This window comes from Fusarium oxysporum, chromosome 5 (genome assembly GCF_000149955.1).
Source record: "Fusarium oxysporum f. sp. lycopersici 4287 chromosome 5, whole genome shotgun sequence".
Classification (NCBI taxonomy): domain Eukaryota; kingdom Fungi; phylum Ascomycota; class Sordariomycetes; order Hypocreales; family Nectriaceae; genus Fusarium; species Fusarium oxysporum.
Window position 1 is genome coordinate 4785750 of NC_030990.1, and position 25328 is coordinate 4811077.

At 47.3% G+C, this 25328-nt stretch overlaps 10 protein-coding genes across 10 annotated transcripts; 4 read left to right on the forward strand and 6 right to left on the reverse strand.

The window, feature by feature from the left end:
* Nucleotides 1–221: 221 nt before the first annotated feature.
* FOXG_02616 (uncharacterized protein) lies at nucleotides 222–1532 on the forward strand. The gene has a single exon (XM_018380079.1). It carries the CDS (start codon nucleotides 277–279, stop codon nucleotides 1465–1467), a length of 1191 nt encoding a protein of 396 aa, XP_018236262.1. The 5' UTR covers nucleotides 222–276; the 3' UTR covers nucleotides 1468–1532.
* Nucleotides 1533–2437: 905 nt separating this feature from the next.
* On the forward strand, nucleotides 2438–4199 carry FOXG_02617 (uncharacterized protein; the record flags this gene model as incomplete). Its single annotated transcript, XM_018380080.1, has 3 exons — nucleotides 2438–2582; nucleotides 2645–3756; nucleotides 3832–4199. The coding sequence occupies 3 exons, from the start codon at nucleotides 2438–2440 to the stop codon at nucleotides 3994–3996; spliced, it is 1422 nt and encodes a 473-aa protein (XP_018236263.1). The 3' UTR covers nucleotides 3997–4199.
* A 3599-nt stretch (nucleotides 4200–7798) lies between these two features.
* On the reverse strand, nucleotides 7799–9448 carry FOXG_02618 (salicylate hydroxylase; the record flags this gene model as incomplete). Its single annotated transcript, XM_018380081.1, has 6 exons — nucleotides 7799–7952; nucleotides 8005–8083; nucleotides 8135–8330; nucleotides 8385–8906; nucleotides 8974–9075; nucleotides 9137–9448. The coding sequence occupies 6 exons, from the start codon at nucleotides 9446–9448 to the stop codon at nucleotides 7799–7801; spliced, it is 1365 nt and encodes a 454-aa protein (XP_018236264.1).
* Nucleotides 9449–10456: 1008 nt separating this feature from the next.
* Nucleotides 10457–12556, reverse strand: FOXG_02619 (uncharacterized protein). Its single transcript, XM_018380082.1, has 4 exons — nucleotides 12136–12556; nucleotides 12005–12081; nucleotides 11654–11929; nucleotides 10457–11592 (listed from the first exon to the last, which is right to left on the reverse strand). Exons 1-4 carry the CDS (start codon nucleotides 12408–12410, stop codon nucleotides 10622–10624), a joined length of 1599 nt encoding a protein of 532 aa, XP_018236265.1. The 5' UTR covers nucleotides 12411–12556; the 3' UTR covers nucleotides 10457–10621.
* A 598-nt stretch (nucleotides 12557–13154) lies between these two features.
* On the reverse strand, nucleotides 13155–14748 carry FOXG_02620 (uncharacterized protein; the record flags this gene model as incomplete). Its single annotated transcript, XM_018380083.1, has 3 exons — nucleotides 13155–13318; nucleotides 13372–14547; nucleotides 14622–14748. The coding sequence occupies 3 exons, from the start codon at nucleotides 14746–14748 to the stop codon at nucleotides 13155–13157; spliced, it is 1467 nt and encodes a 488-aa protein (XP_018236266.1).
* A 557-nt stretch (nucleotides 14749–15305) lies between these two features.
* Nucleotides 15306–17219, forward strand: FOXG_02621 (uncharacterized protein). Its single transcript, XM_018380084.1, has 3 exons — nucleotides 15306–16487; nucleotides 16549–16815; nucleotides 16879–17219. Exons 1-3 carry the CDS (start codon nucleotides 15429–15431, stop codon nucleotides 17020–17022), a joined length of 1470 nt encoding a protein of 489 aa, XP_018236267.1. The 5' UTR covers nucleotides 15306–15428; the 3' UTR covers nucleotides 17023–17219.
* Nucleotides 17220–17439: 220 nt separating this feature from the next.
* On the reverse strand, nucleotides 17440–19328 carry FOXG_02622 (uncharacterized protein). Its single transcript, XM_018380085.1, has 2 exons — nucleotides 18103–19328; nucleotides 17440–18041 (listed from the first exon to the last, which is right to left on the reverse strand). The coding sequence occupies exons 1-2, from the start codon at nucleotides 19201–19203 to the stop codon at nucleotides 17502–17504; spliced, it is 1641 nt and encodes a 546-aa protein (XP_018236268.1). The 5' UTR covers nucleotides 19204–19328; the 3' UTR covers nucleotides 17440–17501.
* A 526-nt stretch (nucleotides 19329–19854) lies between these two features.
* FOXG_02623 (3-octaprenyl-4-hydroxybenzoate carboxy-lyase UbiX) lies at nucleotides 19855–20497 on the forward strand (the record flags this gene model as incomplete). The annotated part of the gene is made up of 1 exon (XM_018380086.1): nucleotides 19855–20497. The coding sequence occupies exon 1, from the start codon at nucleotides 20027–20029 to the stop codon at nucleotides 20495–20497; it is 471 nt and encodes a 156-aa protein (XP_018236269.1). The 5' UTR covers nucleotides 19855–20026.
* Nucleotides 20402–23063, reverse strand: FOXG_02624 (uncharacterized protein). Its single transcript, XM_018380087.1, has 3 exons — nucleotides 22640–23063; nucleotides 21545–22580; nucleotides 20402–21490 (listed from the first exon to the last, which is right to left on the reverse strand). The coding sequence occupies exons 1-3, from the start codon at nucleotides 22930–22932 to the stop codon at nucleotides 20519–20521; spliced, it is 2301 nt and encodes a 766-aa protein (XP_018236270.1). The 5' UTR covers nucleotides 22933–23063; the 3' UTR covers nucleotides 20402–20518.
* A 1383-nt stretch (nucleotides 23064–24446) lies between these two features.
* On the reverse strand, nucleotides 24447–25282 carry FOXG_02625 (NAD-dependent aldehyde dehydrogenase). The gene has a single exon (XM_018380088.1). It carries the CDS (start codon nucleotides 25219–25221, stop codon nucleotides 24643–24645), a length of 579 nt encoding a protein of 192 aa, XP_018236271.1. The 5' UTR covers nucleotides 25222–25282; the 3' UTR covers nucleotides 24447–24642.
* Between the last annotated feature and the right edge of the window lie 46 nt (nucleotides 25283–25328).

The window sequence follows — 25328 nt, forward strand, 5'->3', positions numbered from 1 at the left end:
TTGCGTCAAGCAACGGCGGATTTTAATGGACCAATGACAAAAACATTGACGTCACCGAGGGCGGGCGGGACCCATTAATTACCATTGTTGGACGAAGTAGGTTTCCATTCCACGAATTCCACAATATGGATCCATTTCCATAATGGATCCATTTCCACCCATTCCACATCGAAATTATTAGTCAGCATCCATATCCACGCCATATTCACAAATGTGTCGTGGAGTGTCGTGGATTTGAACCCTGGTCATCTGCGAGGCGACTTTATTGCTGTCGATATGGCCAGTGACGACAGTCTACCTCAAAGGCTCACCGCAGCTGTGAAGAGCCGCAAAATAGATGGCATCATCACCTTTTCAGATGAGTATGTCATCGCAACTGCAAAGGCAGCTGAAATGTTGAATCTTGAAACTGAGCCCGTCGAGTCTATAATCACTGCTCACTACAAGGACGCGACCCGCAAGGTTCTCAACACTCCCAATATGCAGTCTTTTCGGTTGGAGAGCGCCACGGACTTGGATAATGAAGAGATTTCTAAGACGTTGGAAACCTTGAAGTACCCTCTGGTGATAAAGCCATGCCGTGGTGGCGCCTCTCGAGGTGTCAAAAGAGTTCAGAATCACCACAGACTCCGAGAAGCAATCGACCAACTCGAAAAAGATGGTCTCACAAAATACGGGATCCTTCTCGAAACTTACATAAGTGGGCCAGAGATAGATGCCAACATTGCTCTCTGGGATGGTGAGCTTATGTTCGCAGAGATCACCGATGATTTCCCCTGCACAGCTGATGCCAGCGACGCCACTATTGCGGACAGCTTTGGGGAGACTGTCATGGTGTCACCAACACTATTGTGCCAGAAGGAGCAGAAACTGGTGAAGTCGTCTCTGCATCAAACACTGCTCAAACTTGGTTTCCGAAATGGGGTCTTCCACGTTGAAGCTAGAGTCCAGAATTCAAGCATGCAATACCAGGAAATTGACGGTCTTGTTGATTTGGCCGATACAGACATCCCGTCACCAAGCGACCCTGAGGTGTATCTTATTGAGGTCAATGCACGCCCTCCTGGCTTAGACTGCGCATTCTCAACCCTTCACGCTTACGGGGTAGATCTTTGCGCGCTACAGCTCCTCCAATCCATAAGGGATGGCGATCGTTTCAAAGCGATGTGTAAGCCTTTCTTATCCGAAACACAGTACTGGAGCGCGAACTGCCTGATCCCAATTCACCGTCATAACGTACTGGTACCGGAAGGGTTCTCTGACAAAGTCCTAGAGAGAATGCCAGACGTTGCTCCATTAGTTTATAGGTCAGAGCTGTTTAGACAGCCTGGCACTCTCGTATCACCACCGTTGGGTGTCGAGTTTCTGGCTTATTTCTTAGTGCAGTCTAGGACTGATCGACGAAAGGTGCTGCAGACCTATCATCGCCTCATACAAACTTGTAGAGATGTTTTAGATGAGGTGTGAGAACATAAGTTAGATATAGCCATTAAGTCAGCATTCGAATGCAATCCCACTGATTTACCTTCCGATTCGCATGTAGCAGTTGGTGAAAGCTAGTCATTTGCATGATCTCCCTCAGCTAAGCATGACTCAACGTCCGATCATGCCAGCAGGACTTGATGAAGCATGATTCGAAACATAATTTGACGCACCGATCAATCAGCCGATCATGACGCAATAACAAGGGCGTAAGCTCGGCCATTGCCTCATCGGAACGAATATCCTCTTCGAGGTTAGGTTGCTCGGAACTTTTGTGCGGACAGTTCTTCCAAGCCGGGTCGGGCCGCATATAATCCTTTCAAGTATTCAATCAAATAAGGTTATATATGGCGACAGTTTGTAAATAACACAAAAATCAAGCCTGTGTTGGCCTTTATGCACCGGAATACACACCCGGCATGCTCACTCGACCTGTGTGGCAGCCTAATCGGCTCCCAGCAATTATCAGCCAGGTTGCGCAAGCTGTGTAACATAATAAAGGACACGACCAACCAGTTGAATTGAGGTCTTTCCGATTGTTACGAAACCGACTCCGGTCCAGTCGATCCTGCTTATGGCGTATGCGGTGTGCTATGGGGGCTAAACGAGAATCACTCTGAAAACCCCTGCCAAATTCCACGCGAGGGGCGTTCTCGATCTGCTAGAGTTGCCTTCTTGGTGGAGAGCCAGTGGGTTAGCAAGTAATTTGGGTCGGAACTTTTGAAAATGCCCGTAAGCTGCGGTAAAACGCCTTAACGTTGCATTTGTTATCAATTCAGCAAGGAAATGATGCTCACGTGCTTTGTTACTGTTTCGAGGCACAGCGGAATGCACAAATGTGTTCAAAAGCTAGTATTATTATACCAAATGTCTTCTGTCTTCCAGCTGCAGTCGATCGAAGAGCTTGTGAAATTCTGTGTGCACTATGTCGGTTGCATCTCAATCAGGTGCAACCATGAATGTTGTATTCACTACCAACCCGTCTTCAACTCCTGCATCTTTGGGCGTCAATGCCAACGCTAGCGATCTGGAATGCCAAGGGGTCACGGACCCAAGGGCTAAGAAACGCCTGCAAAATAGGGTAGCCCAGCGAAGTTACCGTAAGGCTGACCCCGCCGTGATAGGCTTGGCTTGCAATAATTACTAACGAGCTGGAACTTAGGACGTCGTGTCAAGTCCCGCATTGCCGACCTACAAAAGAAGGTGGCTCAGTATGAAGATGCAAATTCATCGAAAGAAGGTCCAGAGACTGGAGAGCAACCTCGTGCTCATCGAGATTCTTTGCAGCAACGGATATCGTATACATCACCTGAAACAACCAACCGGGGATCGACTCAGGGCTTGCCTGAAATTCTTGCCTCCCGGTCAACCTGCGAAAAGACCCAAGAGAGTTCCACTCACAGCAATTCAAATTATACCCTCTCCCCAGCAAGTTCTCTCGCTCCTAGGAATCAGGTCTCAGGCCCCCCTGTGGCAAAAGCAGGAAGGTCTTATCAGGAGGTTGGATCAGGCCGCGAGACGCAGCAAAGTCGCCGTTCAAGCTTCGTAACCGAACCTCATAAAGCTAATGGAGACCTCCGTCAAGCGCATTTTGACGATATGACCGTGAACCAGAACACCAGCTCAGCCATATTGCAGTCCTTCCCTACATCAACCTTTGATACGGCTGCCTCTCATCCCCCATTCATCACTGATGACCTTGAAGAAGAATTAGATCTTGGATGGATGATAGCAGACACGGAGGTGGAGGGACGAAAGTCATGCTCATGCGATAAATCAGCAGACCAAAACCCAAGACCCTCTTCAACTAACTCCAATTCACTAAAAAACCAATCATCCACCGCAAGACTACCGAGCTACGCCCCATCTTCAAGATCACCAACAACCGCGCCCAGAGAATCACTGAACGCAAGATTCCAGAACATCATGGAATGCGTCGGCGCAATGGGTTTCGAAAGCTTTGACGATCTAGTCACTTCATACTATGCCGATGAGTTTGAAGAAGCGTCCAAGCTCTTCCATGAGCAGCGATTCAGCAGGATCAGAAGACTTCCTGGAGTATTCGCGGAGATTCTGGAAGGTGCAAGAAGATGGGAGCCTTCAGAGCGCCGTGGTCTCGGTGAAGAGGTTCTCAAGGAGGCTGAAGCGGTTCTAATGCTTGAGAATAGCGAAGCCTGGCAATCATTACAGCCAATCACTGATGCGGCCATGACCAAGGACAATATCTCTACGGAGCAGGTATATCAGAATATCAGTACAGTCCTACCTATGGAGGTAAGCACATATGCATCCACCCATGATTCCCTTGGACTATATATAAATAAAAAAACTAACAATAAGACGCCTTAGATGCCCAATCTTTGGACCTTGTTAATGGCCCTTGTAGCATCCGATTGTCCGGCATGGCAGCGAGATTGTTCTGGCACAGCTCTGGCAATCACTGCACTATTGCATTTCACAGGTCGGATACCAAAAGCTAAAATGCTAGAACTGATAGGTCTTTGCATTTCATAAATCTAGAGATTATTGAGCCATTGATGGTTTCATAAAATTTGGGTTAGTAGCAAAAATGAGACGCCAGTCCAGAATGCGGTTGTGCTGTACACAGCTGGACAAGATACAAGACAGAATCTACTTAGACCTAGGGCTTGAGGTCCACCAGCCGCCTGAACGATATCAGCAGCCCCCTTGATATGCTGTGAAGCCATGGAAATGTTACCTAGCACGATCTAAGTTCTGTTAAGTAATGTCTCAGAGTCGAGTACGTAAGGTGGAACTAACTTCATGGAATGCAAGTACCAACGCACTAGCAACCGATCGTAGATGAAGTATTTCTGGCTGCGTGGAAATATCCATGCGAAGATTTTCTAGATGTTGAAGCTTGTAACGTACACGATAAGCGGGCGGCACAGACAAGCGAGCGGCACAAAAATCTTAACCTTTACAAGATAAATCGCAATTAAAACATAACAGGTTATCTAATCAATTAAAATTAAGTACTATATTAATTCTCAGTGGCCTGAATACCTTCCTGACAGGTTCTTGCATTATGACCGGTCTTGCCGCATACACCACAGCGCCGAACACCCGGTCCAACAGACCTTCCTTGACCACCACTTCTCGATGATTCGGCCACTACCTGCGTATTCACATCTATCTGATCAATTGAATCCTGGCCATTCCCTATAATCATATTCCCTCTTCTCTGTAGGCGTGTTCTTTTTGCCCTATGCCGCCGGCTAAGCATATCATTTGCCTGACGAAGTTCCCGGATCTCAGCCTCTTGTAAGACTATCTTATGTAGAAGAATGCTCTGTCCTTTCTCAAAATACTTCACGGCTTCAATTATTGACTCAGGGGAGCTGCTTTTATGATTTCTGATCCTTCCTTGCAGATACTTAGAGTAAGATTGGGTCTCTAGTATTGTCTTTGGGGTCCTTGAAGTCTAAGGGGTCGAAGGTTCAATAACCTCCTGGGGAGGCGTCGGGGTCCGCAGTTGCACATCAAGCTTTGAGATAATATATTCTAGGTCAAAGGGAGCAAGCCCGGCTCCTTTAAAACCTCCCTTAATATTTTTCTTAGTTATAGTGGCTTAGAAGGCAACATAAAACGCCAGGAAGAAGTCAGTCTTAGAAATATAGGTTATAGACCTTCTAATTAGTCGCTCTATTTCTTAACCATATGCCCTTTTTAGCGGCCCAAAGCAGCTAATATCAAGAGGCTAAAGCAGGTGCAATAAATAGGGCGGCATACAAAGTGTAATAATATTATTCTCCTTATAATATATCTAGAAATCGGCTAACCGATGACTTCCATGACTATTAAGGATTAAGAGACGATAGGGACCAGTTAATCGGTTAGTTATAGCCCGATTAAAGTGTTTTAGCTACTCGAGGCCTGTCTCGTTATCTGTCTAGCCATTTTCGGTTATGGCGATAACCCAGGTGGCCAGGAGGTTGCTTTCTTTATACCAGTTCTAGAGGTAATATTAGCCTACAACCACGATAAATAGATTAATTGCCTAACCTTCTGCATTAATCGCTTAAATTACTGTAGTCTATTCCCGATTTCCAGGCTAGACCGATTTTAGGTTTCTACGCCTTTCTAAGCTAGTAATAACTATACCGCTTAATATCTTACCTATTATAAAGCCAGTCTCATTAAAGTTCCAGATATTATCTAATCGGATGCCATACTTTGCAATTATATTCTCTATAAGCCTAAACCAATTGCAAATAGTAGTTAGATCTTCGCATTAGGCCCTGCAATAGTCATATTTCCTCTGAAAACGCATCTTAAGCTCTGGTTATCGCTTAATAAAATTAATAGCCTAGCGCTTGCCAACTGGTGATGCACCGCAGTCAGCAAGCAGTCGATTAGCCATTTCTTTAACATTATAATGCCGGGAAGGAAATCCTCGCGAATCTAGGTCAAGGATATACTGGACTATAACCTGTTCCTCTAGATTACTTAGTTTCCGTGAGTTGGGGATACAATTATCGCGAGCCTGCCTGCCCTGAGAGCGATAGTGGAGGGTACGGAAGTGAACGTTATAGATCTTTGCAGCTCGTCGTAGACTTAATTTTGGGTCGGCCTGATAGGCCTGAAGTGCAAGAATAATACGAGCTTCAGCAGTAGATTGCGACATGTTTTTTGGTTGAGAATTAATTGATCTGATAGAGTTGATATAAGGTGAGGGATTTTTGTGCCGCTCGCTTATCGTGTACGTTACTGAAAAACCTTTTCTTCGAATTCTACCATTGATTGCACTAGGGATAAATGTCGGCAGGCTACCAATAAAAAGCCTTTAATAAAACCAGCATCAGTTGATGACACCAGAATCCAGTTTCTCTTGCTGTAGTTGTGATACTGGTTGAGGTAGTGTGAAATCGGACAATGACTGTCCAAGTAAGGAGTGAAAACTTTGATATCTTCTTGATCTCTTAGCTTCTAGACACTTTAGGACCTAATCGCGGATTACAACTGATTAGCCGGATCTAATGTGGCACTAACAATGATCAAACATGTAGCATTCTTTAGACGTAAGTGTTTTTAGGAAGTTGACATAGTACAAGGGTTGACTGCTGTAACAAAGTTTTCACGGATAGCAGAGTCGCTCCATCTGAAGTCACCCGATTTGAACGCGAATTCGATGTCTCAGGCGAAAGCAGTTCTTGCAAAAGTTCCTTTTTCTTCGGCTCTGGGTTATGTTTGTCTTTCCGAAGCTTCCGCCACTCGAGCAGAGTATGAGCGAGCCTGGCGCTTCGAGGCCCTCAGTGCCTCCGGTGTTGGATTATTATTAAAATGTACAAACTGTATTGTTCTGGACGAAAATGATAGACTACTATGACAGATTTTGGTTATTTCATCGGGGGTTATTAAAAAGAACGAAGAGGTGGATAGTTAAGTCTAAGGAGAACAACAAGCAAGTAAACACACCTACACGGCTTCCTACAAGAGTCCTTAGAGCCAGTAAAGGCTCTTAAGAGGCTATTCTCTGTGGTCTAGAAGACTAGTATACAGAGTATGCCGCTCTTAGTCATTGCTGGGGCTTTTCTAGACCTTTTATATTAATTTTTAAGGTTTCCTAGGCACTTAGATAATATATAAAAAGACAACTCTGCTCTTTTACATACATAAAACCTCTACTAAGGTTTTTACCTATATATCTTTATTAAAGTATATTAGAAACCTAGCTAGATAATTAATTTAAAGGATATACTATTATTAGGGCATTTTCGGACCTTGTTGTCGAGTCCGAAGTTCAGACGGATCCAGTCATGTTTAATTTCCTGGGAATCCGTGTTGGGGTCACAAGCGAGACGTCCAAATGCGTACAGGTTTAAGATGTACAGATCGCTTCCAACTCACCTAATCCTAATACTATTATTAGCTAATACTTAATTCTATTAGTAATATTATAACATTAGAGAGCCTAAAAAAATATTATTATATAATAATTAAGGCAGAATTTTACTATTAAAGATAATAAATTACCAGCTTTAAGGGGGATAGCTGCCTATTTTATAGCTAAGTCTATAAGAGAAGATAGCAGTTTAGACCTAAGTAACTATTACCTAACAGGCCTTTAGAGAGATAACCTTATCTAAATGTATATTAATACTCTGAGTGTCCTAATCTAAGCCCTGCTAATATTTCTTAGGTATTAACTTAGTCTTAGGCTTTTATATAATTATCCATATACTATAGTATTAAGTAGTTTATTAAGATAAAAGACCTTATAATAATCAAAGATATAAGAGTAAAACTAGAGACCCCTAGAAATTTATTTAATAAGGTTACTAGTAGTAGGATATTAAGATGCTGAAACACTATTATGCTGAGCCAGGGAAAGCGTGCCTCTGCCTAGTGTGAACTCATGGACTTCCTCCTTTGGCTCTTCAGACTTAATCATTTCCTTAAGCCTTCGCTCATTAAATACATTTGCAACATGGTTGTGCATATTATACCTTCAGAGAGTCAGTAAAGAGCAGTCCACTTCCAATTACAAATGCAACTTACATGTTCATCTCATCAATTGTCAATTTACCATCTTCAGTTGCAACATTGTACACCTTGGTGTTTATGTTGCTAGAAAAGCCTGTCCGCAATTGTCAGCATCTGCATACATTATCAGCTCTAGATCTCTCACCAATCCGCTCGTTGATGTTCTCCCGGGCCCTTGCCGATGCAGCCTGAACCTTGGTAGCCCTTGGCTTGCGAACTTCCTCAAAGACGTTGAGAGACTCGCGAATATCGCCGTTAAAGTGCTTCTTGCTGAAAACAAGACCAATAGCGGCAGCATCTTCGATGGCCTGGCAAGCACCCTGACTTTGATCCGGCATCATCTTTCATCTCTGTCAGTGCATGAAGCGTAGAGACAGAAGAACATCACCACTTACCGGATGAGCAGCATCCCCCATAATGCAGGCAACCCCCTCCGTCCAGTGATCGTAAGGCTCATGAAGCCACAATCTCCAGGGGCGGATCTCGTACCCAATCTCAAGGTGCTTGAAGACCGACCGGTCCAAATCGGGGTATGGGTCGAGAAGCTCGTCTAGGGTTGCCTCTTGATCCCAGGTCTGTGCCTTGAGGTCGCCAGCTTCGCGTGGGAAGAAGCAATAGTAAGACAGGAGTTTGCCTCCGTTGCAAGGAGATAGAACGATCTTGAAATGAGTGTTGTAACCTCCCCAATACTCCAGAGCGCTGTTCTGGGAGTAGTCAACTAAGCCGAACTCTACAGCCTTTGCAGTGTCAACATTGGTATGTAGACAGGTGCAAGTCGCCGGTTTGCGATCGGGCTTGATGCCAAAAACACTTCGAAGGGTGGATCCAATCCCATCGGCTCCAATGACTACATCGTGTTTTATCTTTTTGCCATTTGTAAAGGTGACTTCTCCACTCTCCGCATCTACATCAGTAGCCTAGAATAAAGGACAGTGGTTAGTGACATGGCTGTAACATCTGACAATACTGTATCTGATAACTCACCTGATGGTTCACAATAAGCTGGGCAGGGGGGCCTTCGCCTTCACCAATGGCACTATCCATCAACATGCGATGCATGTACTGGCGATGGAACATGTAGTAGACCTAGGTATCGTTGTCAGCATTCCTATTCCAGATCGAGGTTCAAAGTCAGGGTATCACCTACATAGCCCCATCGTTCTTTATAATCCTTGAGATCATAGACGCTAATGGGCTCACCAGTCTTCCAGTCACGACTGATTAACTTTCTAAGAATAACTGGATCACCAATCTCAATATTGACTTTCCATTCCTCCAGCCAGCGAGTACCATTAGCAGCACATGAGATGGAGGCTCCAACCTCGCCGGCAAAATCAGCGCGTTCGTAAATGGTGACCTTGTGGCCTTGGCGACGAAGAGAGGTAGCAACTGCTTGACCTCCAATTCCCCCTCCAATGACAGCCATGTCAAGTGCGCGCCAGCCGCTTTGAGTGGACATTGCTGTTTCGGCGTGTTGGTGGTTCAAGTCTAGAATATTCACAGTTCAAGCAGTGGGACAGGACGAAGATACAGGCAATAGGGCCTTTCTGCAGTTTTACGAGAAGGGAGTCTGTATAGTCATGCTCTCGAAGCTTCAAATAACTCTCAGGGGCTTTGGCTTTCGACTACTGGCACGCAGTATGTTCCCGATTATGCCCCGATCGCTGAAACCAAGGGCTCTGAATCTCCGGCATACCGGCTTCTTTCCGATCAAAGCCCGTATACTCGCCATTACTCAAATACTCTTAATGTAGGTGGTCGGAGACTTCAGGAAATCCTCACGCAGAACCTTATCTAATGTTACCTATATGACAAGCAACGACCATCAGCCGTGCCCATTAAATCAACATTGGGTAACTTCCCGATCATTCCCCGGCGGAATCTCAAGACTCTCATGATACCCTATGTAGTCATGGGTACTTTCTGCATCACAAACAGGTGTCGTCTCCTGCCACCAGTGTCCTCAAACGCCGCCGATGTACATAAGGTCGACTTACGTTACACTGCGGCCGCATCTTGCACATTTCGGCCTGCACTCACACTGACAGGCTAGCTCCTGGATACAACCCTCGGAGGCCATTACCTTTGACGGTAGTAATCTGTCCCAGACATAGGAAATGCAGTGCCTGGATCCTCCGTGATTCGGAACGGTCAGTGACTAGCCGCACCCTTCCGCTGCCGTTCCGTTGAAAGGCCATTCCTACCCTGGTTAGCTCGGAAAGGCCCATGGGCTGAAAGAGAATACGGGGCAACCAATTAGAGAATCGCCGTTACTCCAGGGTGAGTTACTCCGTTTGCCACGATTTAACACACAGAGTCGCAGCTAGATTTGTGAAGGGGTGATAGTCTAGGGGAATCCTCCTTACATCCAAGGACTCATCATTGGGGGAGTTTCCCCAGTACCGTCTCGATGGGATGTAAATATTTACTAAAAGGCAAATGAGCAGAAGACGAGAAGCGGATTTCAGGTCATAATGGAAACGTAAATTAATAGCTACAACAAAGACATGGCTCCTAGCAGTCAAAACCTGCAGCAGAACTTCGTACAGCCCAGAAAGCAAATCACACAAACCAGAGGGAAGCCACGCAGTCTCCCCTCCTGATTCCAAACCAACCAGGTCTTCCGATTCTGTCACTTGACTTCCATTCCCTCCACGACGGTGGCTGCTACAACCGGCATCTTGAACTTCTTCCTACCAATAAGGGCAAAGTGGACAGCTCCAAGTATAATCCAACCAGACATAACAGCCACTGAGTAGTTCATATTCTCGGACGTTACAGGCAAAGAACCCGGGAATAGACTGAAGATGATAGAAAATACCATCCAAATAATGGCAGCCAAGTTCAAGAAAATTCCTAGAACCTTTCCCAACTTGAAAGGGCCATAATCTGATGGTTGCAGCTTGCTTCGGCCCCAAATCAGCATGCATGCAACAGGCATTAAGTAGGAAAGGTACATTCCCGTAGCGGACATGGACAAGATGGCGTTGGACGCTGTGGGGTTGACCAAGTACAGCAAACCAAGCAGCAAATCGAGCACAAAAACCACAAGAACTGCATTGACTGGAATCTTGAGCTTAGGTTGGATATGCCCGATCCATGAGTGGAAGGGAGTAGCGTCATCGCGCGCAAAGGACCACAAAGTTCGAGAAGCAGAAGTCATGCCTGCAGCAGCGGCAGCAATTGCTGTCAAAGCCGATACCAGGACCATGAATGTAGTGCCGACGACTGAATGAGTCGCATCGTAGTAGATCTGGATGAATGGAAGTCTGTAGGGTGTAGCCAGGATGCGGTCAAGCGATCCCGCTGAGAATAGCAACATTGTGACATAGCCAACGCCCATAGCACCGTTGATGGCGATGCTTCCAATCATCGCGAGTGGTACATTGCGGCGAGGATGCGGTAGTTCTTCAGCCAGATGGCAAGCACCATCGTACCCTAAGAATGGATATATAGAGCTAATCATGCCGACAATCCAAGCAACGCCATCATTCCAATTCGTATTATTGAAGGTCGTAGTGAAGACGTATTCAGAAGTGTTTTTCTTGGACGTGACACCGAGTGTGATTAGGACGGCAAGGAATCCAAAGATATGGAGAGCGCCTGGTGTTGTTAGAGCCTGTCTAGCCAAGGGAAGAAAGGAGGGGAGGCGTGGTGAGCATACCGGAGATAAAGTTCGCCGTCGGGAGCACCCTCTCGCCGATAATGTTCAACATTGCACAGTAGATCAAAATGCCAATGTAGATGAGAGTGGCGTGCCATCGCTCTGGGTGATAGGATGGATTGCCGAGGGAGATGAGACCTTGGACCATGAAGCTCGAATAAAAACCAGCCGACGCAAGTAAGACAACCTGGCCGCCAACAGATATCCACCCTGTGAGCCACGAAGCTGTCTTTCTACCACGGTCGGGAGATAATGCTGTGACCCAATGATACTGGCCTAAATATGTCTTCAGTCTCTTCTCGGTTCCAAGGCGTGAACGGGTTGCGTGAAGCGCTTTATTAGAGTACTTACCACCAGACGTCGGATATATTGAGGCGATTTCGGCAAGAGAGGCTCCAATCGCGAGGGTAAATAGAAAGGAGAGCATACTGTCACGGTTGTGAGTAGACTGACAGTCAATGCTACCCAAGACTTAATCTTACAAGTTATACCAGAGGCATGGCGCACCGCCGCTCGTCAAAGCCGCGGCGATGGAGGCTGAACAGGCCTCCCATGTCCCCATCAAGCAAAGACAGAGACCAAGAAGAGATGGTAGCGAGAAACGTCGTTGGAGTTCGTCCTTGTAGCCGAGGTTGGCGAGCTCGACCGCATCAGTGTTCTTGGTTGTCACCCGTTCGGCGTCCGCCATGGAGTGAGATCTTTCCATAGGGAATTCCATCTTCTCCGATGGCCCCGAATCCTTTGTCTTGGAATTCATCTCTTAAAATAGATAGCAGTAGGCGAGAGATATTCAATTGTTATTTGAAGGCAGAAATATCAAAGCCTGATCATGTAAGAAAAGGCAGGAGTGTATGTAATGCCTCGTGTGTGTTTCTTATATCAAACATGCTGTCTCTGAACAGCGAGATGTTGCAGTGGACAGGATCCGTAAGCGAATGGGAAGGGTTCCCCCCACCAGGCATAGCATATCGTTGGTAGAGGATAGCGTCAAGAGGATGAGTTAGCGCAGCAACGAATCAATCTTGCGACTAAAGACGTGGTGCAGGCGGAACGCGTCTCCGTGAGCATGTTCCGACTAAATTCCCAATTCCTCTCTGGAGAGAGTATTCGTTGGTCCAATTCACAACAGTGTTCTTTGTTTATCGCTACAATGGCGTAGAAGCCTTTATTGTTCAGTAACGTGGCTAACGCCTGCGTCAATCCCGAGTGATCAAGAGTAGGCAGGGGGCGCAATCAAACTCATTCAAGTATGTGGCGTAAACCATCCCGCGACTCCGTGAACACCCCGCATTTCCGATTCAGCGTCAGGATCATGTTAACGGACTCTACGCCTGCAAGCGGAATGCGAAGTCCGCGATCTACGCTTACCAAACCCTGTAGACTTATGGGTGATAACAGGCTGGGTTGAGCGGCACTGCATTGGTCAGGATTTCGGGAACATTATACATGAGGTGAGATACTAAGGACTTGTTGTACTATCTAACCCCAATCTAGCAACTGACTACAATCTGCTCTTTGGCAGAAGACGTCTGCTTGGAAGATCGTCATTTGGCCCGGGAACTAGATGATCCAGGTCTCTTGTGTTCACATAACCAGGGTGAGCGTCCCGCATCAAGTCTGTTATTCCACAAAGCCTCATAGCGGTCTCTATCTCATCCTTGATAACTGCAACACGAGTGAGCCTTGTTAGTCAAATGTGTCAGAGTGGGGGAACATACTGTTGATTGCATGCTCAACTCCTTCTTGACCATAGCCAAGAGAATACAAAAACGGGCGGCCAAAGCCGACTGCTGAAGCGCCAAGACACATAGCTTTGACAACGTCGGATCCCCGTCTAAACCCTCCATCAATGAGGACTTTCATAGCTTTAAACACTTCTGGGCAGATCCTGTTCACTTCCAAGAGCGTTAGAATAGCAGGGGCTGCACCATCGGCGGCCCGCCCACCATGATTACTGATGACGATGCCGTCGCAGCCTACAGCTAGGGCCATTTGTGCATCAGATGCTCGCTGTATACCTTTAACGACGATTGGTATGTCGCCAAGAATGCTACGTAGCCACTTGATGTCGTCCCAACAAACGTTTGGGTCAATGAAAGACGAAGCAAGTCGCGCAAACCCTGCCCCTTTCTTGTCTCTCATCTGTCCAGACCCTAAACTTGACGATGCTCGCTCATCCTCTTCCCGTTTCGATATAACCGGAACATCCACTGTTACAAAGAGAGCCTTGATCTTACCGGTAGAAATAGCGTCCCGAATGGCGGCCTCGGACTTTGATCGGTCTTTGTTCACATACAGCTGGAAGAAAGCTTGTCTCTCCGTAGCTTCCAAGATCTCTAGATGAGGATATGACGACGGGGTAGCAAAACATTGGACAATGCCAGTTCTTGCTGCAGCACGCGCCAATGTAATCTCACCTTCGGCGCCGCCAAGTTTTGACCCTCCTGTGGGCGAGATGTAGATGGGAATTGAAAGGTCACATCCGAATAATCTCTGACGAGTATTTATCTGTCCAACTTTTCTCATTATCTCTGGCCGGAGCCAAATTCGATTGAGAAACGTATTATTTGCATCGCGTGTAATGTTGTCATTGGAGCCAGTGTGAATGACTGCCCAAGGCTTAGTGGCGAGGAACCTTTCCGCCACTCGTTCGAAGTCGTTCAGGTTGATGATTTCACTCAGATCAGGCTTGGACTTAGATTCGGATACGATATCAATAGTAGCGTCAAGATTGGAACTTGCAACCTTCTCCTGGCCTTTCCATGCCGCATCGATTGTCGTCGTGTCCAAAATGCCTATGTGGCAGCTTGTAGGTAAAGATTTCTTAATCAAGGACGGGGAGTGTATCTCATTGTACGACGTGGAGGCATCTTGGCCAGCATATTGATAGATGACTGTTGAGTTCAGAAAGTTAGTAATTCCATAATTATTGCTTGTTGTGACAAAGAGCTTGCGGTAGTAGGCTTACTTTCTTCCCCACCAGGATGTTCAGGCACAAACTGGGTCATATCGAATACCTCGCCATTGACAACAATCCATACATCCTCTTGAATCCCATGTTGGCGTATTTCCGCCACGCTTACTTTTCTAGCCATGAGAGAAGAGTTGGCTTTAGATCGCGACTGGTACTGGTCGGATTGGCGTCTCAGAGGAGGCTTTCGGCTTTCCTAATTGTTGATAAGAATGAATGAATTGAGAGTGAGTGTGCGAAATCACAGAATATAGTCTGTACGTAATAGCGATTATTCCATTGGCTCGCCCAAACCTACCTCCGCCATACCAGACTGGGTGATTTTGGATGGTCTACTTCCCGTGGGACTCGGCTCTTTTGCCGTGCAACCCCGTAGCCAGAGGTTCGGATACTCAGTCCGTAGTGCTGGATAACTGTTGCAATGTGTAGCCTACACCTGTTCAATACGGATAACCTATCCTCCACAGTTATTCCTCTGATTCAGAATTCGTCGATGAATACTAGCGGAATTCGTCCATGTGGTGTAGGGAGACTTGCTTTAGGAATGTTCCGATGGCTTCTAACTGGCCACGAAAACCCCCCAACGTAGCTTCCGAAGTGGAAAATTCTGTAACCCATGAAACGGATGAGATCACGCGGGGTTTTCATTTTACGGTTTACAGAGCAAAACGTGGAGAAGTAGTCGAGACAGTTTAATACAAATGTTGCAGTCGCTGACTCAATTGTCAGATATCCCTCTGCAGCATTATAGTCCTTGCCTCAGTCACAGTTCAATCAATCTTAGCATCACACAAATCCAACACCATGTCAGACGATCGCTACTATACCACTACACCCAAGTACTCCAAGAAAGTCCTGGTTCAAGGGGACCCAGATTACGAGAAATGCCGACGAATGAATCCCACCGCCCACAAGATTGAGCGCTTTCCTGCCGAGATACACATTCCCGAGACACCTGCTGAAGTAGCCAGGGCCCTCGCACGCGCAACTGAGCTTGGTGTACCTGTTGGTGTTCGATCTTCTGGTCACATCTTCCATTTTCCTGCCCTTTTTCACGGTGGCATTCTTATCGACGCGGTCAACCTGAACCGCCGCATCGACTATGACCCTATTACAAAGGAGATCTGCTTCGGTCCCTCCTCTCGTGTTGAGGAATTGGCTGCAAAGCTGAAGGAAGTCAACCGCTTCTTCCCTCATGGCCACGCTCCTACTGTTGGATCGGCAGGCTTCATGCTAGCTGGTGGCCAAGGCTGGTTTGTTCGGGGCTGGGGCGCGACGAACCAAACATGGATCACCAAGATCGAGATGGTTGTTCCTGATGGCCGCACTCTCATCGCTAGCCGTACCGACAACCAGGATCTCTTCTGGGCAGCTCGTGGTAGCGGCATGGGCTTCTTCGCTGTAGTCACACGCTTCTGGGGTCGCACAATTGAGAGATCTACCATGTGGGAGAAGACTCTCAAGTTTGTGATCAATGATGAGAACTACATGGCCCTGATGAGTTGGGCTATTGAGCGTGGCCGAGACACTCCCAAGTATGGTACTGATCTGAACTTGACCATCGACTACCGCGAGAAGTATGATCCGGCCTATACCACAGATGACGTTCCCCCCAACGCGACACTTGTTCTTACTCTGAACAGCCTTTGCTATACCGATACGCAAAGAGAAGCCCGCACTCTGCTCAGCGCATATGATAGGATTACACCTGAAGTTGCTGACTTTCTCATCGAGTCAAAACCTGTCCAGGTTCGAACATTTGAGGAGGTCTTTGCCCGCAAGCGTACTTTCCTAGGTAACGCTGGCCAAGAGAGGTGGTCTATCAACAGCATTATGAACGATCCAGATGTCCCTCTTGCTCGAGTAATTATATCTCCAAAACTAAAGACAGTGCAGAACACTAATCATCCTTGTCCAAACCTAGCTCCTTGAAGGCATCCGACCTGCCATGCTAAAGCTGCCGACCCGCGTCTCTTCTGTCTTCATCTGTCACTGCGACATCAAACCGGATGAGGATGACGCCTGTTTGAGTCTGCCTCAAGATCTGTATATCTCAACACTCACTGGCTGGACCGACCCCAAGCTAGAGCCCGCCATCATGCAACCCATGCGTGACTATTACAGACAGGCTTTCCCTGTTGCTGTGGGCCAGTACATCACCGACATAGATATTAACTGTGAAGATGCCAATGTGAGCAGTACCAATACCCCCAGTCCGATCATGTACTGACGTGTTGTTTTCTTCTTCTTATAGTCCAAAGTTATGAGCGATACTGCCTTGGCCAAGTTCCTTCGTATTCGTGAGAAATACGACCCCAAGGAACTGTTCCCTACCTACAAGGCCTTTGTCAAGACGTCGGAGAAGATTAACAAGTTACAAAACAAGTCAAGACTGTAGGAGGGTGATTTAGTATAGCCTGTTGCAATAAAGGTGTGATCTTTCTTGATTTTCCGCATATTCCAGAAGCTGGACCAGCCTGGACCTACTTGACTACGTATTTTGGATATCATTGTGAGTTCCTAAGCGCAACAATGCGACAGCATCCTATGTATCTAAACCAAGCATGCATCCTCCAGCGTTAATCACAACATTTTTATGCGCGCAACTTAGATGCAGGCACCATGTGATGCACCAGTTCTGTACTGCGTTCCTTCATTTACCTTTGCGCATCACTATCAGCGAACTACGAATGTTTCAATAACTATACCCAGCCCGCAGTGATAAATATTTCGTGATTTCCCTGCAGTCGTCGTTGATTTGGAGCAGATCTTGCAAATAATCTCATGATCTCTGCCACATAAGCTATTATCTGATCGCAGCACCAAGAATGCGAATACATTTATACGTTTCCAAGCTACCGTATCTACACCCTTGCCTTATAAATGCACAGTAAATCCCATATCCTTCCATCCTGCCTGAACCTTGTTCTTTATGTCATCCGGGTACGACTTATTGAAACTACATTCCCTGAAATTCTTCTTTCCCTGATACTCAATCGGCATCAAACAGTCTGAAACAATCTTACCACCCTGAGTTGGATCACCGTGTGGCCCGTGAGACATGTACGGCGTAATTGGATGACCTCTAACCTCCTCGAATAGGGTCTCGTCCTTGCCAGGGCGACATCGAGTGACTAGAGCCCACATGACATCATTCCAGTTGAACACGTCGATGTCGTCGCCAATCAAGATGATACGATTGACAAGCATACAGCTCTTGTCCTTGAAGGCAATTTCACCTATTCTCCTACATAACTCGGCCGAACTAGTTTTCATGTCTCCCAGTTTCTCTGTGTCAACTTGCAGCGCACACCATGTGGCATATGTCTCGAGGGGACAGTTGGCTTCTTTGATCGGAAGTCCTTCGCGCTGTAACAGCTCGAGAAGCTCGGCAGATGCAAGTGCTGCTGTTGTGTGCTGTAGTTGTCCCATATTAGTATAGTTATCTAAAATATTGGCTGAGGGGCAGGGGTCTCACCGATTCATCAGTGATACGGCCCGGGACAGACACAGGCATGATAGCATCGTTGCGATATGTGATGGCGTCAACAGTAAACAGAGGCTGCATGCGTTGATCACCCTCAAATATCACCCCGAGATAATCCTCAAAGGGACCCTCGTGAGCCTTATCAGTCAGTGAAAGTGTACCCTCGAAAACAATCTCCGAGTTGGCAGGAACAAGGAGATTGTTGAGCTCGCATTTGACAAGATCAAGCGGCTTGCCGACTAATGCGCCAACATATTCAGCTTCAGAAACACCCTCTGGTACTGGCATGGCGGCTGCCAAGGATGCAGCTGGTGGAACACCAAAAGCCAAAGCCCAGGGGACTTCCTTTTTGCCCGCAGCCAACCACGCATCACGTACCATGGAATTGTGCTGGCCACTACCGACAAGACAGACTATACGATTCTTATCATAGACCATGCCGCGGAAGATAGACCAGTTGGTCCAAGAGCCATCGGGCATTTGGAGTACATGTACACCGTACGTCTGGATGTACTTGCCCCCATCGCCAGTGTGAAGAAAAGGCACCGGAAGAGTAGTAAGATCAACCTTGTCCCCGATAATCTTGTTGTCCTTGCATGGGCCCGATGGGAGCACATTAGGAGGCAGGACTTTAGCCCTCTTACCGGATTGCCATCTGTGACATATCTCCTTCCAACTCGCAGTAGGCTCCAAGCCAAGACTCCTGGCTATCCTTCCATATCTGTCCTTCTCGCTCGGTCGAAGACTAGCTGCGTTTCCGGCGACGCGCCATAGACCGTCACGCGCACCCTTTATGTTGTTGAAGAGGGGGGCTTTGTCGTTGACTTCGCTCACACGCCGGATAATTGCGCCGAGTTCCAAGTGAGGATCGACCCCGGTGTTGATTTCGACTAAATCGTTGTCATGGCGTAGCATGTCTAGAAATTTGCGGTAGTCGAGTTGCGCCTCTTGGGGGTCCGGCCCATCGGCAGTTTGAGAGGTGCTGTATTTTCTGCCCCGTGGCAAGGCGCCAGAGACACCTCCATGCTTCATAAGATTGCTGGTTAGGCCTCTTGGGAATTTCAGGTGCAGCTTACTCGGTGCTTGAAGCATTGCGCTAAAAAGGACGACTTGATGTTGGGATACTCAATTGCTCCGAAGACTGACTGCCAGCCGCTTCCAGTCACACTTCAATTGGCAACATTAATATTCGTGTGAATAATACTGCCCATCATCTCCAGTAACCGCCCTAAGTCGTCCAGTTACAGCAGATGTTTAGCACTGAAGTCTAGCCGGACGCTAATTTAGGAACGAGTTCGGGGGCACTGCGGAATCCTCCGAAGAGGCACAAACGCTAGCGAGCTAGTGTTACTGGAATTGAGAACACCAGCGGCCGATCAAATACATCAGGATAACTCCATGGGGTCTTCACCGAATATCGGCCCTCACGCCTTTAGTACAGTTTCTCGATTGTCATGCCATACATACTTGTCAACAACTCCTGGCTGTCTCTGAAACATGTCAATTTTATGACACTACCCTTTGGAGTAACCGTTTCTGCTCCTAGTATCAATCCAATTCTGATCTGACTATGAGGAAGCCTACTCAGCTCCGACGCATTCATTCGCCTTCAAAGCTATTGTCTGCTCGTGGGCTACAATGTCCACAACGCCAGAACCCTCTTTTCCCTCCCCTAAAGCATACATCCAGACGCTGTTTCACTGTTCCAAGCAAATCTTTGAACCCGCCACCAACGTTCACCTCATCCTCTATTCACCAAACGCCATCTCGCCCTCGTCGCATTGTTGTAGGGATCACCGGGGCCACAGGAGCACCATACGCCATCGCTTTGCTGAGGCTTCTACGTGAACTTGGGATAGAGACGCACGTTGTCATTAGTAAATGGGCGCTAGCGACTCTCAAGTACGAGACGACAATGACTGAAGAACAGATCCGTTCGCTAGCACATGCGAATTACACCGCAAGAGACGTCTCAGCCCCCATCGCATCAGGATCATTCCAGCACGACGGTATGGTCATTGTACCCTGCAGTATGAAGACACTAGCAGCTGTAAGAAGCGGCTACTGTGATGATCTGATCTCGCGGGCGGCAGATGTGACCTTGAAGGAGAACAGGCGGTTACTCATGGCCGTGCGAGAGACCCCGTTGAGTGATGTCCACTTGGACAACATGCTGTTCCTACGGCGAGCTGGGGCTATCATATTTCCGCCTGTTCCTGCATTCTACACCAACCCTGACAGTCTGGAGGATGTAGTTAACCAGAGCGTGGGGCGCATGCTGGACTTGATGGGGGTTCACACGGATGGATTTGAGAGATGGGACGGATTCAAGCAGAACAAGTCAGTAGTAAGATCAACACAGGCTATCAAAGTATCTCATGCCTAATTCCGTTCATAATACACTTTTTCAAGACTGCCATAGAAGTGAACCGGGACTAAGAGTAGGCCATTTGTCCATGGACGAGGTTGGTAATTGACCAGATCCGAACCAGGGCATCGAGTCAGAGGAAGCTGGTGAATTAATAGCGAATGGTAACTCGTTCTCCAAATCCAAGAATGCTGAGTCGAGCAGCTCCTCAGTTGCCCTCGAAATCCTCATTGACTGATTCTCTTGTGATGCGGGGACGTTCACTGATGCATTCCCATTTTGCTGCATGTTTTGAGCTGTGATGCCCGTGCCTGTGCACTGCTGATTCTGACCTTCTTGCGTGGGATACTCATCAGGACGCACAATACCCATTTTCACCAGTAAATCCCTCATGCCAACGAGATGTCTTTTCAACCTCCTCGCAGCTCGCGAAGACTTGCTGTATGTACTTGACAGTAAGTACGCGTTCTCAAAGTTCCTCTTTGCCTGGTCGAAGAAGTTGCTAGGCAGAGCATCGTTGACGTTGTCACGATTTTCCTGGACATATGCCAGCATGAGGAACAATAATGCACAGCCAGCAGCTAGTATATGCTGAAACGGCGGGTGTTGTTTCTGATAGACATCAGTGTACCGGTTAAGCCGCGTCAACGTGTCAACGATGCAGTTCACCAACTCGATTCCAGGCTCAATGCTACGCTGGCTGACGGCACTTGGCACGTTTGGGAAGAAAAAGGGTCGAAGGAGGATTCCGCGAACGGCGTGGGCACGGAGATGTAGGAGTATGGCCCAAGCTGGGGGAAGCGTCGCATTCGCATGTTCCATATTCTGTAGTGGTTCAAAGTCAAACTTCCCCACCGACTTCTTTCGCCATTGCTCGATTTGAAAGTTCATAAATTCAAAGTCATCATTGTCTTCACAGCAGGTTCCCTTGGCGCCTCGTAATATGGGCTCGCTGAATTTGTCGCTGATGGCAGTGAAGGCTGTCATGGCCATGAGGTACGGGTTTTTGAGCTACAGGCCACATTGGTTAGTTAGTCTAGATATTCAAGAGGAATGTTCATTTACCCTTTGTCGCAACTCAATGTCAAATTCCCAGTTACTGAAGTTTGTCGGCAATCCTGTAGATGCGCTCCATTGCCGGTCGAGAACCTGAATTGTGCTGACTATGACAGCATGTTCTTCAAGATCAGCCTCCGTTTTCACAACATGGCGTAACACGTCGGTGTTGTGCAAGCCAGACTCCATAAAGGTCCGGCCAGCAAGTCCACACATGCGCCAGGCATACCGGGGCATATTCTTATAGTAGTGAAGAAGTCCTACTAGAAGGACGATCACGATATGCTTGATGGTCGGCCTTGGTGAGACAACCTTGGCATTGATCAGTTCTCTGCAACTCAGGTAGAGAGTCTCAGCAGCTCGCAATGACTCGGAGCCAGGCAGCGTGGACTCTACACAAAGAGCCACGGCAATGGCAAGATTGGCGACGATGAGATCCTCTTCGTCCACGGCCGATAGAGTGCAGTTATTCGGGAGAGTCTGTTTTGAATACCAGTATTCGACCGTTTTGACAAGCGACGGCGCATCGACGATGGGATGGTACTCGCATATCGTCTCTTGAAAAACAATAAGGAGAGAGTTGACCTCCCGGGAGCTGAGGATGTTTCTAAAGAGAAGTAATCTCTGCTGCCGCGGCAATGACGATATTTGCAGCTGAGTAGGTCGGTTAAGGTTCCCAAATTGATCAATTTCCACATCTTCATCATCAGATTGGTTCTCTTCGATGCTGACAGGAAGTGGCTTATCCGCCTTGGAAGTGGCATGGTTCAATAACTTGCTCTGGGCGAGATTGAAGCTGTAATCCGGGCTTGTTGGCCCGTAGAACTTACTGTACGGGCGAGCCTCCTTGGCCCCGACAACAGAGGGTGTTATTAAAGACTGAGGCATTTGAAGATCCGGATCTACCAGCGTCTGGCTCGATGCCGTGTAAAGAGACTGAGAAGGGATGTTTTTCTCGGTGTTGTTTTGCCTCACTTGTGCTGCCAGAGATTCAACTTGATGCTGGAGGTTTACTAGAAGACTTCCTAGCGATGCCGTCTGAATTCTGCTATAAACTTCAGTAAAACAAAGACCAAATCTTTAAATTTCACAGGTGTCTCTTACGTATCGTTGTAGAGTTGCTGGTCTTGAGAAAGATGCGGCTCAAGCTGCCGCCTCGACTGGTCATCCTGCAGCTGAGCTGGATTCGCATCGCGCCAATCGTTGGTTGGCAGGGTATACACGCACTGCTGATTGCGGCCGACGCAGTGTTCGCAGGGATATCTTCCGCTGCATCGGCCCTTGCGTTTGCGGCATGCGTCGCATGCTCGTGTGGCATATCGCACTCGCTTCTTGCCTGTGCTTTCACTTTCACCTTTTGAAGCTGCTAACCGCTTGGCTGACTGGTTTTGACTCATGGTGGTTTGACAGCAAAGGTGGCGAGCAGCAGGCCACAGAAAAGATTAGATGGTGGTAAACGAGACAAAGCAAGATGATGTATCGGAGGAAGGCAATTGAAGCACGAAGTCTGCTTAAAGTTTAACACGGCAAACAGTGGCACAAGCAAGGCAATTGCACTGCAAGTGGTCTTTATACAAGGGTGATTCTGGCTGCAGCTTGTAACCCCCTAGATACGAAACTTCACACGGAGTACATCTCACCATGGTCTCGAATCTTACCCCGCTACCTATGATGTTGTATTGCCATTGGTTCAACTGGCAAAGTACAGCGGCAACAACAGTAGATCCAGGACTCGAACACTAACACCTGATAACAAGGAAACCCGTACTCTACAATAAAACGCCGAAACGCGGGGAAAAAGTGGTCCTTGAACCTAGTGACCTTAGCTGGCTGGGTGAGAACAAGGGGTGAAGATAAGGCATCCCACGCTGCGCGACTCAGATAACTAATCAGAAACCAATGGTTGACTTAATCGACTGGATGTTACCCCCTAAAGATAAACAAAGTTCAGGGAAACGAGAATAGCCGAGCCGCAACGAGTCAAAAGACATGCCTTTGTACTGCACCTGATTTTGTGACTTGCCAGGAGAGCTAACTCGCGGGCCCTTTTGGATAAATATTACTCAGCATAATTCACCAATTTAATTAGGACATATATGATCTTTTATTTCTTCTGCTAGTTAAATTCTAACTTAGGGGTAACAACTTGAAGGGTTATCTGCCAATGCCGCTCATATCTATGCACCTTGTTTGCTCTTGCAGATTAGAGAGATTTAGAATCACGAGGCCGAGAACAGATGGGGTTCAGTTTCAAGCTACGGAAAGAAAGATCCACAATATCACCAATCTCAAGGGTCAAGTACCGGAACGATGTCGGAAACTAGTGGGGCGCTGAGGAAGCTAGGGCTGCCCTGTTCCGGAACTCGCTTGGTTTTACGCGAGCTAGGCGAGGCAAGAGGATTTCCATTAGGGACGGAAGACGTAGGACGCAGGAAAAGCGAGGTAGGATAACCTTCTAACCGTGTTGATGGTAAAGCAGAGATTTGGCTATTTGTTACTTTTATAGTTTCTTAAATTTATGTAAAGCATGTCATAGTTGTCCGGACACGGGGTTCACGAACTAGTGCCCCCGAATTGTCCTCTACAGCTTCTCGTGAGAAATATATATACTGATCAGATGACCTCAGCATGTTCATGTTGTCCGGTATTCAGTATCTATTAACAAGATCAAAGCCTGTGTAGGTCAGCCAGTTAGTCAGATAGACACGTTTTCGTAGAGATAATATATTGTAATAGTGTTTACGAAAACTTCAGGTGCTAGAGAAGCCATAGGGTAAGTCAATGTGAAATAATGGTAAAAATAGCACAGATAGCGATTGTCGGGAAATCTATAGTCCGAATTAACCAGACCATGCTTATCTTAGCATGGTTTCCCGCATCCAAAGCAAGCTACCAGATAAATTAATTTCACTTCCGCTGTCTCATCTCGGCCAACCGAAGACCTCTGGAAAACTCAGGCTTACTTCATTGCAATTAACTAGTCGTCACAGCTATCATTGCCTACTAACCTTCTTTCAGACCATCACAGCCTAAGACAGGCAATTTGGGGACTTGGCAGCAGTAGAGGTCAAGATCTGTACCGAACATGCTGCACTCCCCTAACTTTCCTACTCCATCCAAGTTATCGTTTTACAGTACATAAACTCATCCAACCCTTGATACCCATTAAAACGACCAAACCCACTCTTCTTAACACCCCCATGCGGCAGGGCGAACTCATCATGCACTGTCATAGAATTGATATGCACTGCGCCCGAGTCTAGCTGCTCGGCGACACGGAAAGCAGTTCCCAGGTTTTCAGTATAGATCGATGCTGAAAGGCCATAGTCAGTATCATTAGCTAGCTTGATAGCCTCCTCCTCTGTGTCAAAAGCGAACCACGATACGCTGGGTCCAAATGACTCTTGGCGATATAGGTCCATCGATGTTGACATATTGGTAAGCACAACGGGGCGCATCTTGGTATCGACAGTGTTGGCATCTAGCTCTGTTGTGAACATATCCAGAGGTTTCGCACCCTGAGAGATGGCATCCTCGACAAGAGCCCGGTTCTTTTTGGCGGCGGCAGACGTGATGAGAACCGGAGTGTCCTCCTGAGATCCAAACATTGCGTTGACTGTTTTGGCTAAGACATTTTGGAACTCAGTGGCGATGGAGGAGTGCACCAAGATGCGCTCGGTAGCCATGCAAATCTGGCCAGCCTTGAGTGAGGGTCAGCAACCTGGCGAGATATGGAAGAGATCAAAGACCTAAACCCACGTTAAAAAAAGCACCTCTTGCACAGTTTTCAGCA

Excerpts from the sequence above, each read along its gene's own strand:
- FOXG_02619 (XM_018380082.1), bottom strand. The coding sequence starts at position 12,410 with ATGAATTCCAAGACAAAGGATTCGGGGCCATCGGAGAAGATGGAATTC. Across the intron at positions 12,082-12,135 it reads CCATGCCTCTGGTATAACTT|TATGCTCTCCTTTCTATTTA; the intron begins GTAAGATTAAGT and ends CAACCGTGACAG. Across the intron at positions 11,930-12,004 it reads AATATATCCGACGTCTGGTG|GCCAGTATCATTGGGTCACA; the intron begins GTAAGTACTCTA and ends AGACATATTTAG.
- FOXG_02625 (XM_018380088.1), bottom strand. The coding sequence starts at position 25,221 with ATGGCTACCGAGCGCATCTTGGTGCACTCCTCCATCGCCACTGAGTTC.
- FOXG_02616 (XM_018380079.1), top strand. The coding sequence starts at position 277 with ATGGCCAGTGACGACAGTCTACCTCAAAGGCTCACCGCAGCTGTGAAG.
- FOXG_02622 (XM_018380085.1), bottom strand. The coding sequence starts at position 19,203 with ATGCTTCAAGCACCGAGTAAGCTGCACCTGAAATTCCCAAGAGGCCTA. Across the intron at positions 18,042-18,102 it reads GCCGTATCACTGATGAATCG|CACACAACAGCAGCACTTGC; the intron begins GTGAGACCCCTG and ends GGACAACTACAG.
- FOXG_02621 (XM_018380084.1), top strand. The coding sequence starts at position 15,429 with ATGTCAGACGATCGCTACTATACCACTACACCCAAGTACTCCAAGAAA. Across the intron at positions 16,488-16,548 it reads CAGATGTCCCTCTTGCTCGA|CTCCTTGAAGGCATCCGACC; the intron begins GTAATTATATCT and ends GTCCAAACCTAG. Across the intron at positions 16,816-16,878 it reads TTAACTGTGAAGATGCCAAT|TCCAAAGTTATGAGCGATAC; the intron begins GTGAGCAGTACC and ends TTCTTCTTATAG.
- FOXG_02624 (XM_018380087.1), bottom strand. The coding sequence starts at position 22,932 with ATGAGTCAAAACCAGTCAGCCAAGCGGTTAGCAGCTTCAAAAGGTGAA. Across the intron at positions 22,581-22,639 it reads CAGCAACTCTACAACGATAC|AATTCAGACGGCATCGCTAG; the intron begins GTAAGAGACACC and ends AGTTTATAGCAG. Across the intron at positions 21,491-21,544 it reads ACATTGAGTTGCGACAAAGG|CTCAAAAACCCGTACCTCAT; the intron begins GTAAATGAACAT and ends TGTGGCCTGTAG.